Source organism: Plectrocnemia conspersa, unplaced genomic scaffold (genome assembly GCF_051122295.1).
Source record: "Plectrocnemia conspersa isolate PC_06_02 unplaced genomic scaffold, ASM5112229v1 ptg000009l, whole genome shotgun sequence".
In the NCBI taxonomy this organism is placed as follows: domain Eukaryota; kingdom Metazoa; phylum Arthropoda; class Insecta; order Trichoptera; family Polycentropodidae; genus Plectrocnemia; species Plectrocnemia conspersa.
In genome coordinates, this window is record NW_028277173.1 from 24,775,001 (window position 1) to 24,796,237 (window position 21,237).

The window sequence follows — 21,237 nt, forward strand, 5'->3', positions numbered from 1 at the left end:
TATCTCTACAATATTTAATTTTAGTGGCAAGATCCACAAATAAGGAGCTCAATAACTCGTTACTCAGTAAATCCACCAATTGTATTTTACGATCTGCATTTATAAAATAACTTTTTATGTACTAACCATCTGTGAATGGTTTACCCTATTAATGATTTCCTGACTCTCAATAAAGATTGCATTCAGTAATTAATTCAAGAGCTTGATTTTTCAATTATTTAATATAATAAGTAAAACATATCAATGGCAAAAATTAGTGTGACTTTGGCAAAATAAAGAGCCGCACACATATGCAGTTCTTGAGCCGCAGTTTTCCGACCTCCGCCCTAACCATTCCTATCAAGTGATAAAGCAAGCAGGAAGTCACTGCTGATTATAGTACAAGTGTAATAAACATTCAAAAAAACAGCAAGTAAAAATGAACACAATTTTTTTAAATTTAAACAACTGTTTCTTCAATTGCTAAAAAAATACAAAGTAGATAATTAACTTCGTTTTGCTACGCTTATCGGTTTAAAAGCGGAATAAAAGATCGAAACCTTTTTTGTACATTGGGTAAAAGTACTTTATATATAATTACCAAAATATCCGAAACCTTGATATCCAAGACCGCGGTATGTATTTCAATACAAAAGTTAGTATTGCAAATATGATTGTCACATTGATGATATTGCAGCTAAAGTACATCATAACAAGCCCCGTCGCCTAAAACAATACTCATTACAAAGTATTTAAATTTATACTATATAGTTCAATAATTTATCAATTTCCATACCTGAAGCGTCCAGGAGATTATTGTTAAATTTCTAGGGTGCGTCGGTGGACCAATCCAATAACATGTGATAAAGCTTATGAATCCCATTACAATCGCATACCACACAACATACTCTCGGTAGAGGATCAAAAGTGGTTGCAGGCTAGACCAGATATATTGAGCTAAAAAAAGGCCACATGCCCAACCTCCAATCATGGATCCATAAAATAAAGATTTCTGTAAATTTATTTATTTTTTATTAGAATCAAAACTTTTGCAATTAATATTATTTATATTTCTTTAGTAAATATTTTCAATCTGATCGATGACTTCATTTAAAGATTATTCATCGAAAGTAAAAACTATATTATATAATAAAAATAAAAGGAACATTTGTAAAATAAATAAAGTAACTAGTGGTTCATACCCTAGGAAATAATTTGCTGACAAAGTAAACCAATATCATGAAAGATGCAAATATCCCAAAAACGATTCCGATGGCATAGAAGAAGAAACTGTTTCTACTCAACGATGTCGAGTACAAAAACAATAGTATTCCAAAGGTAAACATAGAAACTTTGAGGTAATCAAAATCTTAAAAAAAAACATTATAATAATCTAATATAAGTAACATATATGAATATATTATTAAATATACCTTTAACGTCGAGCCACACAACGTAAGTCTGCTTTGTGTCGACGCCGATGCAGCTATCATTGAAAGAATTAAATGATAAGGAGCGAGATTTTGCAATCGAGAAAAAGCTGTTGAGGGAGAAAGTGCTATACGAATTCTCCCAGGATTCCCAAACATCTTTAGGTGTGTGACCCACAATCAAGTCATACTCATCATTACGTATATTCAGACGCAACTGAAAAAAACATACATAAATTATAAATACATAAGCGTCAATAGGTTTTATTCTTGAGTGCTCCTCCTACCTATATGAAAAATATATTATTTTATTTTTTAACAAAGAATAACGCCTCTCTTACATTAAAAAAAAATATTTCGAAATCATCATTTCATCATATTTGTTTTGTTTTTTAATGCTGTAACTTCAATCATCAAAAATTGACATTCATGTAATTTAATATGGTTATAAAGTACTCTCAATAATTTGCACTTGAAATATTTCAATATCTTACCAATTTTTATTAGCACGTTGAATATTTCAACCTCGTACAAATAACCTGTTAAACTGCATATTTACTGTAGAATATTTATTTAGTCCTTCATTTAAAAGTATCACTAATATGATAATTGAAAAAATTTAAATCCTCCTTTCCATCCCCTTTGCATCTTTCTGTAATAACACACTTCAAGTCCCTTTTTTATCACTTACATCCCATCACCATCTGTCTGCTTTCCTATGCATATTCATTAGTCCCTAACCTATTTAAAGGTCTTTTGAAGTTTTGTTGCTAATATTTGGCACTGAAATGGTCTCAATCTGTTTCAAAGTAGATTAGTTGCATTTTGTTTATCAAACTACCCGGATATTTAAAATGCTTCATTCACTCAATTCAAATTAACTTACTACCATAAATTTTGTGTTATTGATGTTTATTCGTAGTACCTTTTTAATACATTCTCTACTTACACTATCCATGTATCTCTGAATATCGTCAATAATCTCAGAAAATATTGCCATGTCATCGGCATAACAAATGTTGTTAACTGTCTCAACGCCGATTTTAATTCTTATTTGTCTCTGGAGTGTTTTTTAAAATATTATTTCAGAGTATAAGTATAGAAGAAAGATATCTGACACCTCTCTCTATTGAAATATTTTTAGTAAATTAGAATTTCTTTAACCCTTTAGCGCGCAAAGGGCGAAAACGGTCGATATATCGACCGACGACATAACGGTCTATAATTCAATACCCATTCATAATAAAATCTTCCTTAGCATCACAATATGTCGTCGAGGAAGCTCTTTCGTTGATATATCGACCATGTGAAATTAAGTTGTTGCTATAGGCCAAAACACGATAAAATCAAAAATCAAAATAAAACATTACAAAACTCTAGAAGAATTATTTTTTAATAATATTTCTTTATATGTGTATATGTAATATATTTCAAACAATAAATTATATTTGTGTGCCAATATTTGATCGTTCATTATATAATAAATATATTTTTAAAATATCACCCTAAGTGGTCAAAGGTCGATATATCAACCGACAAAATTTTCGAAATTTCCAAAAAAAAAATTCTTTTTTTAAATTTTTTTTATTAAAATTACTTTTTATATATAATAAAAGTTTTAAAAAGTAATTTTTAACCCTTAATTCCAAAATAATTAATTTGCGCGCTAAAGGGTTAAACGTTTGAAAATTAAATTTATTCAAATACTTGAAAAACTTATTGTTAAAAACCAAGACTCAGAATTTTTATTTTTACTCGAGTTGACTACGTAATTACTACAAATTCAGAGTAATTGGCAGCACAAAATCAAAATAATTAAGCAATAGATACACATAAAAACTTACCCAAACCGTTTGCCAAGCATATAAATATTGCATCGATCTCCCTTTATAGCAATATATATGCAACGTTGCCCCGTTGGAGGATACGGTCTTTTGCATATGGGTTCCATTGTTCAAATAGAAAACTGTTGAAGACCATTAGAGGAAAATAGTTAGCTACAGTAAATGAAAAATTGCGTATGAACAAAACGGAGTATCACTCAACTGTCATAACTGGAGTATTTGGCCACCGTTCCAATCGCTAGCGTTGCAAGAAGCAACGCAGCCTTCGCCCACAACATATCTCATACAGGCGCCGTATAACCTACAAGCTGTCAAATTTCAAAGTAACGCTTTATGCTTATGGCAACACTGATTTTAAACGTAATTTATATGTTTCAAATATAAATATGGGGGAATTATCTAGATCTAGAGAAAAATAGCGGTCATTGTAAAAATATAATGTTACAAAAAAATTTATTATAATCTATAATTACTTCAAACATATATTTAAATTATATGTTTTAAGCAATCGTATATTATTATAAATTAGGATATTTTTACACATGTAAGTATTTTTTAATTAAAAATATATATCAGATGTGATAAAAAATAACAATAATATTTATTATTTATGTGCTATTTTTTTATGACGCATAATTTGTGTTTGACAGCTAATTTATGCTGAATCATTTTGTCAAGCTCGGTGAATTCTTTATTTTCTAAATGACGTCACAAAAAAATAAAATAAAGCGCAGTAAAGTATACATGTAATACAGGCGGTTACCATTAAGCCTAAATTATGGCTTTTTTATGATTTAATTGAAATATATATTTAAGCGCGAAAAATTGCGCCACTTTTTTACCAAGTTTTACTCGTATCATAAACATTGTTAATAATAACCCATTGGTATGTCTAATACCAGCACGATAGACCAGTTGTATCAGTTGGTGACTAATACTTAAAAGTCCTTGATTCAAATCCCATATAAGCCATAATTTCAAAATCGCAAATAATAATTCTATTGATCATTACATATTAGGATTTCTTAGATTGTTCTAATCTCGCGGATGAATATCGTGGTGAATATTTAAAAAATGTCATAATATAACGGAATATTTACAATAAATAAATGTTGTGGGTTGTAATTACTAATTTAGAGATTACGGAAAGGACAAATTAGTTTGTCGTTCATAATTAATTGAGCGATTACTTAAACGAAAATTGCTTGTTTACAAAGAAAGAGAGATTTTGAAGACTACAATGGGATTGTCACCTTTAAATAACAAAAAAGCGATATGCCATACGACCACAGGGATGTCGTCTATTATAATTATTGATGACATCCCTATGGTCGTTATGTATTAGTTTAGACCTCATGCAAATAATGACAAGTAGCTTTCAACAATGAACTTCCAAGACCTGCTACAACTTTCCCGCCTGATACATACATCGACATTTCTCAACATACTTTTAATTTTTTAAATATTATAAAATTATAGGTGTACAATTATAGGGGCATATTTATATTTATATATAGATTTTTATTATGGCCAAAACTTGGCGGTACTCCAGTAACACGGGCGTGACGGTTATTCTCTCAAGTAGCAACCCTGGTGGGACTCACAAAGGCAGGTTGTGGGTCCGACCTGCTAATTCGCGCAACGTCTATATAAACATCTAAACAACTTCATATCGCAATAAAACATTACTGCAGCGGCTCAATCTGCGTTTAATTGCCTCCCGTCACCATTCCGTCGCCAAACGCTCTTTTTTATGTATGTATGTAAAAATATATTTAGGGTTGCTGCTTTGGCAGACGGATGGTGACTGGTGGCAATCACACAGATTGAATTGCTGCAGTATTATTTTATCGCGTGAATGATAAATGGTTTCAATTTTATATTGTATGTATGGGTGATCGGCAGACGAGGCACCGCCGTACGTCAAGTCACGTCGAGTTTTGCCAAAGAATATGCTGCCCTCCGCCTTCGTCTCGTCGGTGTTACCAGAGTGCTGTCTAGTTTGGCCGAAATAAATTAAAAGATAGGTCCCTGTAATGCATTTTAATTTAGATCGGATATCGAGCCATAAAAAACTTTCTGCTTCTTGTATTGCCCTTATATGACCAATATCTAAATATCTGTGGTATCATGTCATTATAATGCCGTTTAATGAAATTTAGTGCAGTACTATGAAAATCATTCATTTGCATGATTAAATTATATGTACTCATTTTTTTTGTACTCCTTCGTTGATTTTGAAATGATTAATAAATAAAAAGATTATTTTCTTATTTATAATATATTTTGCGACTTACACACATATTAATTACGACGACGTTATACAAGCGTAAACACGATTAATGACTTAAAACAGATGGTGTATATACAAAAATAGTAAATAAGCCCCAACATGCCATACTCTCAACATTCTTTTTCGTTATACACTTCCATAATTATCTTCTATTTAAAACTACTATTGATCAAAACTTGTCTTTTCTACTACATCGTTTTTGAGACAGTAATCCGAACTTGCACCGAGTGGAGCTATGTCGAGTATCGACCGAAAAAGTAACCGCTTTCCACTTCACGTCAACCAGCCTGGTCTAGTACCGAAGTTCGAAATCCAAAACCCAATCTTTAGAAACGATTGAAATTACGAAACGCAGTCAAGGCTACAAGAACAACACATATAAATACTAATAGCTGGCCACACACGGGCGGATCTGCCCGTCGGATTTGTCCGAAATGGATGTCCGACGGATAAATCCGCCAGTGTGTGGGGTTAAAACTCTCGGACAGATCCGTCTGTTGTCTGTCCGTTGTCCGTGTTCAAAACGAACAGATCGGACACGGACCAGCAGATCTGAGCAGAGATCGCGCTCGCGTAAACGACCGTTTACAGTGTTTTTTGTTAAAATTTGTCCCTTAAATAATTTTATGACCCGGGCCTTTATTAATTTGCGCCAAAGTTGCCGCCAACGTCTAAATTTTTTTAAAAGTTTTATTACTTTATGACCCCGTTCAATTAAATCACTATACAATAGAAAAAATAATATCTTATATATAATTGTATATTTAAGATGCACTTAGAAACTCTAGATACGTAAATATCACATATATTAATACATAATAAAAAATATAATTTTAATTATACTAAAATTAAAGTTAGTATTATCATTATTGAAAATGTATGAAGAGATCAAGGTATATATATGTATGTATATATTATTATTATTAATAAATGACATTTAAATTTAGAATTTACTATAAACACTATATAAATTTAACTTTTCTTCTACAATATCTACCGAGCTTAATCAGACAGATCCGAGCTCGTACATTTTGCGTCTGTGGCCAAGCCCGGAAAAATCCGTCAAATGTCCGACGAGCAGATCCGTACGTGTGTGCTTAGCTATAATATTAACTCGTAATCAATGAACATTACATAAATACAAACATATATGTTACATGTGATGAATTTATTAGGATCCATAGTAATAACCACCACATATCTTGCAAGTATTTGAACCTACAGACCTTTCAAATAGATCACTAGCATACGATGAAAAGAGTGAAACTAATGATAAAATTGCATTTCTATCAATATTTCCAGCAACAAAGTAAGAGCTTAAAGCATCTGTGAAATTTTCAAAGCTTTCAATGCTATTCACCAGCAAACGGATACTATCATAAACAAATTTAAAAGCAACTTCAAACATATCATGTATGTTAGACTCCAGTAACTCCTTTACAATAGGAGACAATTCATCAAAAATACTATATACTATCATTGATATTTTATTTATATTATCATATATTAAATCTATATTACTAATATCCACAAAATTCATATCGTTTGATGCAAAAATTGGAACGTTGATCAGCCGCTGAAATCCCAAAAATTAAATATACATAGGTAATATAAGCTTTGCTTAAAAATACAAGTTTGTCCAAAAAATAATACCTGGTTGACCATAGCGATATTTCTTGCAGCCATATACAGAACCTGTGTTGTACCAGGATTTACTAATCCTACAGAACTGCCAGCTATATTTATCCAGCAATCCCGAGCTTGTGAATCTAATAAACTAATACTCTAAATAAACACAAATTATAATATTACTATCATGGTTTCCATAAGCACATTCACGCATAACAAAAATATTAACATAAACAACTTAAATTGAACATCTCATATCTGTGCCTAGAGGAAAGTGACACTTACTAAAATAATTAATTAGTACGATTTTACGGTGTTTTTCCTTGGATGGAATCCATTATGAGTGTCAAATATACTGCTTATCGTTGGTGTTTACTATTAAATTCTATGTTATATTGATTGCTTTGACAATCTTCAACTCTTAATGTACACATATTAAACCATTATATTAAAAAAATATATAACTAATATACCTGTTCATGTGTGTATCTATCTGCTAATGTTTTACTAGAAGAAACTAATCCATATGCTCCTGCTGATGTGGAAGCTATAGCAGCACCAATAAGAATAGGTCCTGCCACAGGAATAACAAAAGACGCAGCAAATACACCCATAGACAAAAATCCTGTAATTAGAGATGCATTCTCCATATTTTCGTTTGCTTCAGCTGATGGTGAAGATTGTGGCGATAAACACATTTCCAACAGCACACTTGACAGGTCCGAGCCAGACTGCAAATTAAAAATGTTTTAATTAAATATGAATTAAAACCAATAACTAAGTTTATCCGTCTATGAGGGATGCCTTAGTTTTACCTGGGCCCTAAAAATAATGTATGCAATATTTTCTTCATGCAGAGAGGTGTGATGGAGGAGTTTTATATACTAAGGCTTTTAGGATGAAACTGAGTGAAATTTAGAAGAATAGCATTTAATATAATATATGTACGTTTATATCTAGAGGTGTGTGATATCCATAATTTTAAATGATTGTATTTAATATAATGCACATTTATATAATGTGAAAGTAGGAGTGTGCATATGTTTTGAGAATGGTTCTAAAGGAATTAATCTAAAGAATACACAGTAGGCTGTAACAAAAAAACTAATCTCCTTGGTGAAACTCACAATGAGAAATGTCAAATGCCAAGTGAGAGTACAAAATGATCTATCAAAACCATTGTGAACATTCAACAGCCTACGACAGGGCGATGCTCTATCTGTTCGACATTGCCCTAGAAAAAGTAATACGAGATGCCAAAATATAACTGGCAGTGTGTATAATAAATTAAAAAATTCCACGTGAGTCGGTCGTGAGTGCCTCAGTTAGTTGCGGCGCTTCGCGAGTCATCGCTGTAGCTGTACCGAACACTCGTCCGGCCCGGCCGGCACGGACAGGGAAGCACAACTCGGAAGCTTGCAGGCCCACGATCGCAGTACCCACTAATCTGGCGTATCAGTGACTAAAATAAAAACAATATTAAACGGAAGAGAGATAACATCCGTGACCTGCAATTATAACTTCACCGCCTGATATTTCTCGATATATTTTTAATTTTTAAAATATGTATACGATCTTTTCTATATATGTACATATGTCAAAATATATTTGGGTTGCTGCTTTTGCAGACAGATGGTGACGGGTGGCAATCACACTCAGATTTTTTTATTACATGAATGAAATGGTTTAAATTTTATATTAAATGCTATGAGTGATTGGCGGACGAGGCACCGACGTACGTCAAGTCCCGTCGAAGTCCGCCAAAGAATATGCTGCCGTCCGCCTTCGTTCGTCAGTGTTACCAGAGTGCCGCCTAGTTTGGCCGAAATAAATAAATAAATAGGCCCGTGTTATGTATTTTCATTTATACCGGATATCGAGCTACAAAAAAACTTACTGCTTTTTGTATGGCCCTTAATATGACCAATAAATATCTACATATCTGTGGTATCATGACATTATATTGCCGTTTAATGAAGTTTAGTGCAGTACTATGAAAATCATTCATTTGCATGATTAATTTATATATACTTATATTTTTGTATTCCTTCGTTGATTTTGATATGATTAAAAAAAAAAAGACTATTTTCTTATATGTAATATATTTTTTTATTTTACAGTAGTATTTCTATATTTAAGTAGCAAACATGTTATTTTACTTCATAACAATTTTATCGTCGTGATAACTTTTAAAGCGTAAAAGCGTACTAAAATTATTTGTTTGCAAGTTGATGACATAAAACGGATGATGTCTTTACAAAAACAAAATAATTCACTATCAAAGCAAATGCTGACAAAGTTTGTCGAAAGCGTCTACCAGTAAATACAGTGACAGCGTTGCTAAATATTGTCGTAAAATTCGTTACGCAAGCATTCTTAAAAGATAAGTAGCAGACAACAACGTGGTCAGTTTCCAACCCGAATCACATTGGCCTAAGGTTTGAGAATAGAAGAGAGCCTAGCACCTCCCCTATCTGCCAAAATAGTATATAAGCCCAACATGGCATACTCTCAACATTCCATAATTATCTTCTATTTAAAACTACCATTGGTCAAAACTTGTCTTTTCTACTACATCGTTTTTGAGACACACAAGAATCTGAATTCGCACCAAGTGGAGCTACGCCAAGTATCGACCGAGAAAGCAACCGCTATCCACTTCACGTTAACTCTGGTTTGGTTACGAAATTCGAAATCCAAGAATTCGACCTAATCATAATGCTAGCACTACACTCTCTGGAAGTTGTCCGAACCAAAGTTTAACTGAAGTAGCGGCCACACTGCCCCAAAATGTATATGCCGTCCGGACGGCGCTCGTGAACGACGCACGATAGGACGCCTACGCGCATACTGAAATTGAACCGAGATACTCGTTCTATCTCAGTTTGCGAGAAACCATATCATTATCTCTCTCACTCTCGTCACTTAACACGCGAGAGAGCGAAAGGGTAAGTATCTCACCGCTCGCATTCGTAAGGGCAGCTCCAACTTCGATTTCTTTGACTTCGGTCCGTTTGCCGACAATGTTCGGAAGCGCTCGAAGCTGGCCAAGTTGACTGAATTACCCCTACTTTACCTCCCGTTCTCGGTAACCTCGGACAACTTCCGAGAGAATTTAGAGCGGGCAGAACCGAACTCGACCGAAGTAACCCTGAAGTAACCTACTATATTCTCCGTCCTTGGTCAACCTTGGCCAACTTCCAGAGAGTGTAGTGCAGGCATTAGAAACGATTGAAATTACGAAACGTAGTCAAGGCTACAAGAACAACGCTTATATACACTAATATATAAACTCTAAGAATAAACTCGAAATCAATGAACATTACATTAATACAAACATATATGTTACATGTGATGAATTTATTAGGATTCATAATTATGACCACCGCATATGTTGCAAGTATTTGAACCTACAGAGCTCCCAAATAGATTACAAACATACGATGAAAAGAGTGAAACTAACGATAAAATTGCATCGCTATCAATTTTTCCAGCAACAAAGTAAAAGCTTAAAGCATCTGTGAAATCGTTATAGGTTTCAATGTTATTAACCAGCAAACGGATACTATCATAAGCAAATTTAAAAGCAACTTCAAACATATCATGTGAGTTAGACTCCAGTAACTCCTTTAACATAGGGGGCAATTCGTCAATAATTCTATGTGCTATCATTGATACTCTATTTAAATTGTCATTTATTAAATCAGCAATGTGTTCAGCAATAAATTTTTGAAAATCTGCTGGTGATTGCATAAATCTAACAAGCAAATGTGCTGACTGGTATGAAAAATTCGATGAAAATTCAACAGAAGTAGGAACTGTTGAATAATTCTTGGCTGACAAATTTAATTTTTTTACATTACTTAAAAATTCTGCTCTTTCGCTTGGATTAAGATTTACAAAATCCGTTGGATTTATTGTTTGGCCAGCGTTTAGCTTCATACTGCCGTCTGTTCCAAATGATATCTTAACTTTTTTAGAATTGAATTCTTTATTCATGCGAAGCGCATTTGCAAAAAAATCATCTTTGTTGTTTATGTTGTTCATACTTCTTATCACTTCTGCATTACCCTGTTGACTACCACCAGCTTGCCTTCTTGTTTCAGCTGTTAATTTGTCAAATACTTTCCTATGAAGCAAAACAGTGAAAACATATTTAATACAGAATTTAATTTAAAAATATATAATTAGTACCTTTGACGATTGCTGCGTAGTCCATCTCTTTCCTGGTTTATAACAGAATTTTGCGTTTCTTCTATTATATTAGAAGCAGTTTTCAGATTCATCGTAGAGTGACAAAAAAAGAAAATCGACGACGTCAATTGTATCAATTCTAATTTAGAAGGTGTTGCGCCATCCTGAGCATACTAAAATAATTAATACACTTCAAAAAAAGCTAATTTAGTTATTATATATTGAATAGAGTTAAAACAGATCAATTACGTTATAAATCATATTAAACATTCCGTTGCTAATACCCACAAAATTCGTACTAATTGATGCAAATATTGCAACGTTGACCAGCCGCTGAAATCCCTAAAATGAAATGTACATAGATAACATAAGCTTTACTTAAAGATATGACTGCACAAAAATAAAAATTAATACCTGGCTAGCCACAGCTCCATTTCTTGTAGCTATTGTCAAAGCTTGCGTTGCACCAGCAGTTAATATTCCTACAGAGCTGCCAGCTACGCTTATCCAGCAACCTCGAGCTTGTGAATCTAATAAGCTAATACTCTAAATAAACACAAATTATAATATTACTATCTTAGTCTCCATAAGCACATGAAGTTTACACATAACCAAAGTATAAACAAACACAACTTAAGTTGAAAATCCTAATCCTGAAGCACAAAGGAAAGTGACGGTAACAAAAAGAATTATTTACTACGATTTTGAGATGTTTTTCCTTGATGGAATCTATAACGAATATAGTGTCAAATATACAGCTAATTGTCGGTGTGTACTATTGATTGCTATGTTATTTTGATCGCTTTGACAATCTTCAACTCTTAAAATACACATATTAAACCAATAAACTAAAAAAATATATAATGTAAATACCTGTTCATGTGCGTATCTATCTGCTAAAGTTTTACTAGAAGAAACTAATCCATATGCTCCTGCTGACGTTGAAGCTATACCAGCACCAGTAAGAATAGGTCTTGCCACAGGAATAAAGTAAGACGCAGCAAATACACCCATGGACAAAAGTCCTGTAACTAGAGATGCACTCTCCAGAGCTTTGATTACTTCAGCTGATGTTGAAGATTGTGGCGATAAATACATTTCCAACAGCACACTTGAAAGGTCCGCGTCAGAAAGGTCCGAGCCAGACTGCATTTAAGAAATGTTTTAATTAAATATAAATTAATACCAATAACGAAGATCATGAGGCAAAAGCCTGGGCCCTTAAAATAATGTATGCAAAATTTTGAGGTGTGATGGAAGAGTATTATAGACTAAGGTTTTCTCAGGTTTTTAGGATGAAACTGAGTAAAATCTAGAAGAATCGCATTTAATATAATATACGTTTATATCTAAAAGGATGTGATATCTATCATTTTAAATGATTATATTTAATATAATGTGCATTTATATAATGTGAGAGTAGGAGTGTGCATACGTTTTGAGAAGGTTTCTAGAGTAACTATAAAAATTGAATTTATACCAATCAAAAAATGTATGATTATAATTATTCCTATTCTACATATAAACTCTAGTTATTTTTTTGTTAGACATATATTTTTCTGTCTAGACAATGTATTATTTAATAAATAAGATATTCTGAACTATTAAGAATTAAAATGTATAATTACAAATTGATATTTGCCATCTTTAGGTACAACTATTACTCCCTTTGGTAATTTATTATTTTCCAGATAGCTTTTCCAATCAGAATAAACTCGGCAGTATTCATCTATGTAAACACAGCATGATGTTCGAGCTAAAAAATTCATAATCTTAATTTTATTTAATTTTCAGTGTTAAAAATATATAGAATATACTAGGAGTCGCAATACCGGTCCCCTTTACCAAAACCAGTATTTTCGATATTGAAGTTTTACGAAACCCGGAATTCCGATATTTTCGATATTTAGAGAAGCTTTCGTCGAGATTTGAGATAAGAGGTGACGATTTATCGATGAAATAAAACATTCGGAAAAAAAATAATTTGAATTTTTAAAAAGCTTTTAACAATAGCACAGATGTCTAATTCCTGACTCTAATCAAACGAACAAAAATAATATTCCTAACTTCTTGATTAAAATAGTTTTATTTATCAAATATTAAAATAATTCGTGTTTTTCTTAATATTTGGTTAAATTTAAATCAAGAGATCCTAAAAATGATAACGTGTCAAATGTTTGAAATATTAACCATATATATATATATATATATATATATATATATATATATATATATATATATATATATATATATATATATATATATATATATATATATATATCGGAGTAATTGAATAGAATAAATATACGCAATTTCTAGATATTTTTCTCTTGAACCACCAGTTTCAAATAAAGCTATCTCTATTTTTACCAATGTGTCAATATCTCTATTAGTTGGTCTGGAAGTATTATACCTTTTGAAGGTTCACGATATGTTTTTGCTTCTAGTCGCAATCTGGCCATAGAAATACGTACAAGTAGTCATTTAACGAATCAAAGCAAGGTCTTAGGGTTATGCAAGTAATTCAACGTTACCGGTAATACCGGTATTTTAAAGCATCAGTTTTAGTCCGGTATCCCGGTATTTTAATGATTCGAGATATAAGTTTGCGACCCCTAGTATATACTATATAGCAATAAATTTAACCTACCATCGTTCAAATCTGTCCTGATACATTTTCTCACTTTAAATAAGGGCACAGTTATAATTTCAGATGATAAAATATCAGCATGCTCCTCCAGAGTCTTTGATTTATCATGAGGTACCACACAAACATATAAAATGGACATGCATACATTGTTGCCACTAGGACTGTATTTTTCTGAAAAAAAAATGTACTATAAAATAATATTATCAATGACGACTAAATAACAATAAATTTTCATCTTACTACACGCGCAAATTTTGTCATAAATTGGCGTAACGAAGTCATTTTGCTTAGACGTGTATTCTTCAAAATAATTATGGCGTTGTGTAGAAAAACTAGTAATTATATTACTTCTACTAGAATTAGTAGTTGTATTACTAGAAGTGTTTAATAGAGAAGAATTAGCTATACTAGTTCCGACAGCTAATATATCGCCATGAAAAACTGGAGGGCCGAAAAAAGCATATAGAATCTTAGTTCTTATAAATTCAAACTCATTTTCTCCGTCCAAATTTCTGTATCTAAAATGTATATATAAAAATGTTTTTTAATGGTAAACAAGGCATATATAATTAGTATAATATCAGTTTATACATTTGAGTACATTTAAAAAAAGATTATTAAAGGTAGTTTAAGTTTAATATTTATCGTTTGATTAGTAGATCTCAAGTATTTTATTGTATCTTTATTTTTGCTCAGGTGTCAGTGTCGGGCGTCGGTGTCGAATGCAGGAAATGATAGTAACGTGAAAGGCAGAATCGTTAAAGAGCCGATGTGAGAATGCCACCCAAAGTAAATATTTGTTAAGTATGAGTTTTTATGAACTGGCTTAAAATGTTCCGGTGTGTTAAAATGGGCCGGCTTAAAATGTTCAGCACCTATTTTAAGTTTCAAACCTATTTTAAAACGTAATTCAATCTTTAGTTACATTATTATAAATCTAAGTTTTAATTATAATCTTAAATGATACACAATACTTAGTTTTATTATTAAATATCGAAGTTTCAAACCTTACTTTGAATAATATGAAATGTTTTCTTTTGGAAATATTTAGCTAAGTTGTAAGCCCATTTTCAAATGAGTTGAAAATGTTAAGTAGTTTTTTTAGATTGAACTATGTTGACCAATATTTACAAAATATTAAATATATTCATCTATGCAGTACGCAAATTACCGCAGTAACGCGGGTAGTTAAAAATGCACTAGGATCAATCGCATATCTCTCAGACGCGCACGTGCGATCTCTTCTCATTTATACTGTAAAGCTACACAATCATTAAATTTAAAAATAGATTTAAAAAAATTAGAATGAAACAAAAATAATATTTAAAACCTGTGAAAAGTTAACTTGTACCCTCTGCACAAAACAGTAAATATTTTTTATATGCGTGAAAACGCTTCTTGTAATATTTTCTTAATATTTGTAATTTTGTGTACACCTATTATCGATCATAAAAATAAAAAAAAATACTTTAATATTCTGTTCAAACAAAGGTTTTCCAATATTTTTCATTCAAATAAAATCAACGATTCTTTAAAATGTAAATTTTAATGCATCGCGCAGATAATTATCAACATCGTTTTATCTCTAATCAAAATGATAAATATATTATGCCATTATTTGTATCTAGAATTTTTCGTTACAAATAACATAGTTATATATTGATGTTTGCTAATGACTCAAAAAAATTCCAGATACTTGTGCTTAATTAAAAATGCAACAGAACAAGAGCAAGTAAGATCAGGATAACGGATTCCGAAAAAAATATTGTATAATACAATGATACTTGCTAATGAAGCTTCACTATATCAATATGCAGCTAGCAATTGACATTAGTAATTTTATCCTAAGTAAATAAAATCTTCAGCCTAAAATCTATTGTTTCTCTTCTTGAACTCAAATTTATAAACTGATCTTACACATAATTTAAATATAGCTTAGCAAAATTAGTAGGATGTATACATAAATAAATACCTATCAAACGACGCTGTACCAAAGCCCTCTCCAAAATATGTGTGTATATCTCTGGCTTTTGTCTCGACTGCAGCATTTGGTGTGGATTCTTCTGTTGCTGTCTTTTCCAAACTATAAATATTGTATTAATTAATAACAAAGTAACAAAAAAATTACAAATTCAATATAACATATAATCTTACCCTGACATGATGTTCAGTATAATGATGCCTTAATAATCTGTAAATAAAATAATACCAATAATATTTTACAAATCGAATCACGTATTATCTATTAAATAATATTAATTTTAATAAGTTACGTTAATCATATCATCGACAAATAAATACGAAACAAAAGAAAGTGGTTGTCAAAGAATAATTAATTTTATTGCAAGCCTAACAGTTATTTAAACTCTTTATGAGCCGCGCTTAAAGGAAACACCACACTGAGCAACCGTTCAAAAGTTATTCTAAGAAGGTAAAGAAAAAATATTCATTATAATAACACAGTACACATAAACAGGTAAACAACTCGGAAACTTATTTTTCTTTATAGATATTCAAAATACACAGAGGCGTCAGGGAAGGTTTACAGGGATGGGGCAAAAGTTGGTCAGTCTGAGGTGTTTTTGATTTCATTGAGATTCATAATAGTTCATTAAATGGAATGCATTTTTCTAGCCAGATTCAAAAGAAGGGGCAAATTCCATCACCCGTTTCCTCCAAATGACGTCCCTGTTACTAAGACTTGATTAGCTGAAGCAATTAAGAATAGCAAATGCATCCCCTTCCTATGGATTTAGCAAATTTAATCTCGTTTATCATAATTATTTATAATACTAATTTATAAAATAATTCTGTCGAGAGTTACTTTTGATATTTTAATACTAACTTCAAAACTATAATTTTAATCCACTGGAACAAATAAACTTATAATTAATTGGTAAAAACGTATCGATTTTAATTGATAAAAATGTATTTTAATTTGAAAGTATAAATAATTTTACTTGCAGCCTAATAAAATTCACGCGAAAAGTATGAGAACCAATAGTTATTTATATCGATTTACACAGTATGATGCATAAAAAAAACAACATATAAAAAATATATACCTGCTATTAATAGTATACCAGAATAGTTGATATAAACAAGATACTAGATCAGCGAAGCAGCTGAACACGACCACCGGCTTCACGTCTCAAGCTTGATTATAATATTTTGAGATCAAAATAGTTTTTATACGCAATGTTTCGCGGGTACACCCCTTAAGCGCATGCGCGAGAATAGAGCAGGGTTGTCATTCCGAGCAAATCTTATTTTATTTATAAAAATATATGTATTACCTTATTTTTTATTTGTTTACTCACACTCTCTAATCTAATTCGTGATCATGACAATGCGGGTAATTGTGCAAGCTGCGTAACAATTTAAATAACTTAAAAAATCCAGTTCGAATGCAAATGTTTAATGCAGGACTTCCCGACCAATCAGTCGCGACACTAAATAGATTCGCTAATTTTCTATATTCTATCGAAGTATATGAGAAATGTACAAAAATGTTGAAGAGTAGATTTAGAAGTTTAACTACTATTTTATTTTCGAGCTTAAAACACTTCTACTTTAACTGCTACTTCGCTTCCGACTTGGAAGCTTACGCCAAATCCACACAAACAACCAACCGAAGTCCAAAGAAACAACCGCTTTCATTTCGAGCATCTATCTTGTCAAGCTAAGAACTTGATTTTCAGGTTGCTTCGGGAACATTCATACTAAGCAATATCAAAACGATAAAACACAGCACAAATCTTTACCATAAATAAATTCGTGACAAGCCTGGTATCACACGCTCTGTTATCTAGCATTCATATTAAGACTGAGAATCGAATGAAGTACATCTTAACCAAATTTAGCCTAATTGTAGAGCGCAAAAAACAATTATCTTTTCTCAGAAGTCAAAAATCCACGTCAAAAGCAATAAAATAGTCCTGTCACCGTCGCAATGAGAACACTCGTTACCGAGCGTTCCCACTGCGACGGCTCCAACACGATTTTATTGCTTTTGATGTGAATTTTTTACTTCTAAGAAGTGATAATTGTTTTTGCGCCCTCCTATTGACCAAAATTCAGTTTGAATACATTTTGACCAATATTCTCATATCAAAAGTCTGTAGTAACATCGGTAAGGATAGCTATCATATTTTTAAAACATGAAGTGCAGATAAACTATGGAGCAATATGCAAGATGAGACGTCTGTCTGTACTTCTTCTTCCGCTTATTTTCCGCTTTGTTTGTATTTTAGACTTGACCTAACGAAAGTTCTAGAACTATAATTACTTAGTTCTAGAACTTGCATTAGGTCAAATTGAATTTGGTTAATTGGTCTAGGTTATGTTTGGGTTTGAACAGCAAAGGTACGTTTCGAAACAGTCAAATTAAGTTTCATAGGCATCTTAGAGACAAATATAATTTCACTAGCGGTTAAATTATATTTTCTTTAGTAGAAATACATATCTACTAGTGAAAATATATTTGTAAATGTAAATAAATAATGATAAGGATGTAAATGTATGGAAGAGTTGAAATCATATAATTTTACTAGCTTTCGCTGGTAAAAATATATATCTACGGGTGAAAATGTATTCTGATATAATTTCACTGAAATGGTATGTTCTTAGAAATATTTTCGGGATAAATTCGAGACTGTTGTTTTTAGATTTTCTTTGAGGGACAACACGAGAATTTTTGGTTTAAAATCAGAAACGTCGTATCAGCTTTTTCACTTGGGGGGAGAAGCAAGTTGGCCAGTCAGTGGTCGTATTTTTAATATTTCGATTTCAATAAAATTCTTAGTATTTCATTAAATGACATGCATCTTTTTGGCAAAAGCCTCCACCTTCCGCCTCCCCACTAAATGACGTCCTTGGAGAACGAGAACCTGCAAGATAGTTATAGAAAAAATAATGATATAAATACCAAAATAATATCTCAAACAAAATAGAATTTTTCGACAACCATGTTTATGCGGTGCTTGACGATGACCAAGTTAATAATAACAAAAAATCATGACATGACTCATGCCACCGAAGCGTGATTCTCGCCATCGACCGTCACTATCAGATTACAAAATTAAATTCGAACTAAAAGCCCGCTATCTGGGGATGATAATATCCAGGAACTTTGACCCATGCGTTCACCTGAGAATGGCAGGAATGAAAAGTAGAAATGCAATGTGCAGGCTGCATCGCCTAGGCGGAAAACACTGGGGCCTTAACTTCAGGGCGAAGGTGATAATGTACAAAGCCATTTTCGTCTCGATAATCACGTACGCGGCAAGTGCGTGGGCCGAAAGATCTTCCCGCGGACTACCGAACACCATCCTGCTGAGAACTCAGACGTCGCCGCTGAGGCTCCTCACGTCGTCCTACAATACAGCTCCGATTTCGGCAATGTGCGTGATGGCCGGCGTCGAACCCATCGATTTAACTGCCCAGATGAGAGCCGCGGTCCACCACCTCGGAAGAGGCCGCTCGGCCTCAATAGCGGGCAAGAGGCTCTTCCCTCCAAGGGGAGAGCCTAGCCCAAGTGCCGCTCTGATGACTATCCGGCGCGTCACTCGCGCTGCGGTGCTAGAAGAGTGGCAAAAACGCTGGAACGAGTCCGCAACGGGACTACTGACCAAAAAGTTCCTCCCCCTGATCTCAGGGAGACTCGAGCTCAGGTGGTTCCGTTGTGGATTCCACACCTCACAGTTCATGACCGGCCACGGAGCTTTCCGGGCCTATCATGAACGTTTTTGTTTAAGAGATCGCTCCGACTGCCCCTGTGGCCACGAACTACAGACGTCCGAACACATACTATGGGACTGCCCAATGATGGACGAGGAGAGAGCAGTCCTACACTCCAACCTCGAAATCGAGGGCGATGGCCCTCCACAACACAGACATCTCGTGGCCACGAAGGGAAATCTTCTGGCGTTCGAGAGATACTGCGCCGCATATGGCGCCCGCACAGACGTCCGTCCTCAATAGGACCACCTATTAGCCCCTTAAGGGCCACCCGCGAGCTCTCTTCTCTCATCGGAGTGAGCTAGGCAGCAGGAAAAAAAAAATAAGAAAGAGGAAATAAACAAAACAAGCACAAAGGATGAGTTGATGAAATAAATATTTTTCTTTCCAGGATGCGTAAAATCATTTCTCTCCCGTAGAGACCCCAGGTACGCGGAGCGCGACTGCCCGCATACCTTCCCTCCCCCCACATCCCCTATCCAACCTCCGTCTCCAAAAAAGATAGTGATGCCGGAGACCATCAGTAGATAAATCGCGACGGTCTACCCGTCCAGGTCGTTCACGTGACGACCTAGGAAGGAGGCCTGGTCTAGCGCCTGTATGCGCAGTATGCAGGCGCGAAAGCCAGGCTAGGTACATCCGGTCGCTCATGGGCCGAAACTCCTGAGCCTGATGCGACCGTGGAAGGAGGGCGTGGGCCCATGGACCTTCCACTATCAGATTCGGAAATCATGATGCTGTCGATATTCATATACGTACTATGACATTCAGGTCCGCCGGGAGTGAACCCGGGCCCTCGGAATATAATGGTGACCAAAAAAGCATTTTATATATTTTTTAATATCGTCATATAATTTCTTGAATAAATATTAATAGGTATGAGTAAATAATAATTTCGAGAATTCTCGAGAAATTTGAACAATTTCCCACTTTTCCTGAAATGGAAAACGTTGAGAAATAAGAAACACTAGTTTACACATTCAAGGGAACTAAAAAATCAATCAACGGGATAAAATCAAAGTAAAAATCATTGGAAAAATTTTTTTTTTTCAATAAAATAAATTCGCTCTTTCAGCTTCACGTAATTCGCGTTTTTTTAGCACTTTTTAAATATTTGTATAATATTTAAAATAAATTAATACATAAAAAAATTATAACGACAAATAAAAGCCGAAAGTCAATTAAACAATTCGACCTGCAATTTTTTTTATAAAGTCGAGTGAAAAATTAAAAACGCAAATGTTTTTGTATATTTCTCAGAATTACTGTTAAAACCACCTGCTGTAATATTTCGGTCAGACGATGCACTTGTAAAGAGCTACACACCAATTTAAGTGGTGCCCCATTCTTATGTCCAAAACTGTATGTGTTTGTTCGTTCGACTAACATAAGTTAAGATTTTGAGTTTTCAGAAAAAAATTAATCAATGTTTTCTTATTGCAATAATTCATTTAAAATATCAAGAATTTCAACCCATTT

The 21,237-nt window shown here is 33.2% G+C and overlaps 1 protein-coding gene across 7 annotated transcripts in view; it reads right to left on the minus strand.

Annotated features, from left to right (window-relative positions):
• Positions 1–17,208, minus strand: part of LOC148232386 (nuclear envelope integral membrane protein-like) — a 24,355-nt gene extending 7,147 nt beyond the window's left edge. For 2 of the 7 annotated variants that reach the window (XR_015810581.1, XM_088191432.1), the window contains exons 1-7: positions 7,649–7,772; positions 3,456–3,561; positions 3,254–3,375; positions 1,413–1,626; positions 1,182–1,348; positions 776–991; positions 581–705 (exon numbers count right to left, since the gene is read on the minus strand). Coding sequence is in view for 6 of the 7 variants with exons in the window: in XM_088191432.1 (XP_088047558.1) it covers positions 581–705; positions 776–991; positions 1,182–1,348; positions 1,413–1,626; positions 3,254–3,375; positions 3,456–3,531 (920 nt within the window). In the remaining variant the exon portion in view is untranslated. Of the gene's footprint in view, positions 1–580; positions 706–775; positions 992–1,181; positions 1,349–1,412; positions 1,627–3,253; positions 3,376–3,455; positions 3,562–6,569; positions 7,123–7,199; positions 7,332–7,648; positions 7,907–7,990; positions 8,118–10,395; positions 11,305–11,360; positions 11,543–11,618; positions 11,712–11,783; positions 11,916–12,242; positions 12,516–12,997; positions 13,126–14,019; positions 14,191–14,259; positions 14,538–15,991; positions 16,103–16,173; positions 16,211–17,084 lie in introns of those variants that run through there. The other 5 variants (XM_088191427.1, XM_088191430.1, XM_088191428.1 and 2 more) reach the window with 5 other exon arrangements.
• Between the last annotated feature and the right edge of the window lie 4,029 nt (positions 17,209–21,237).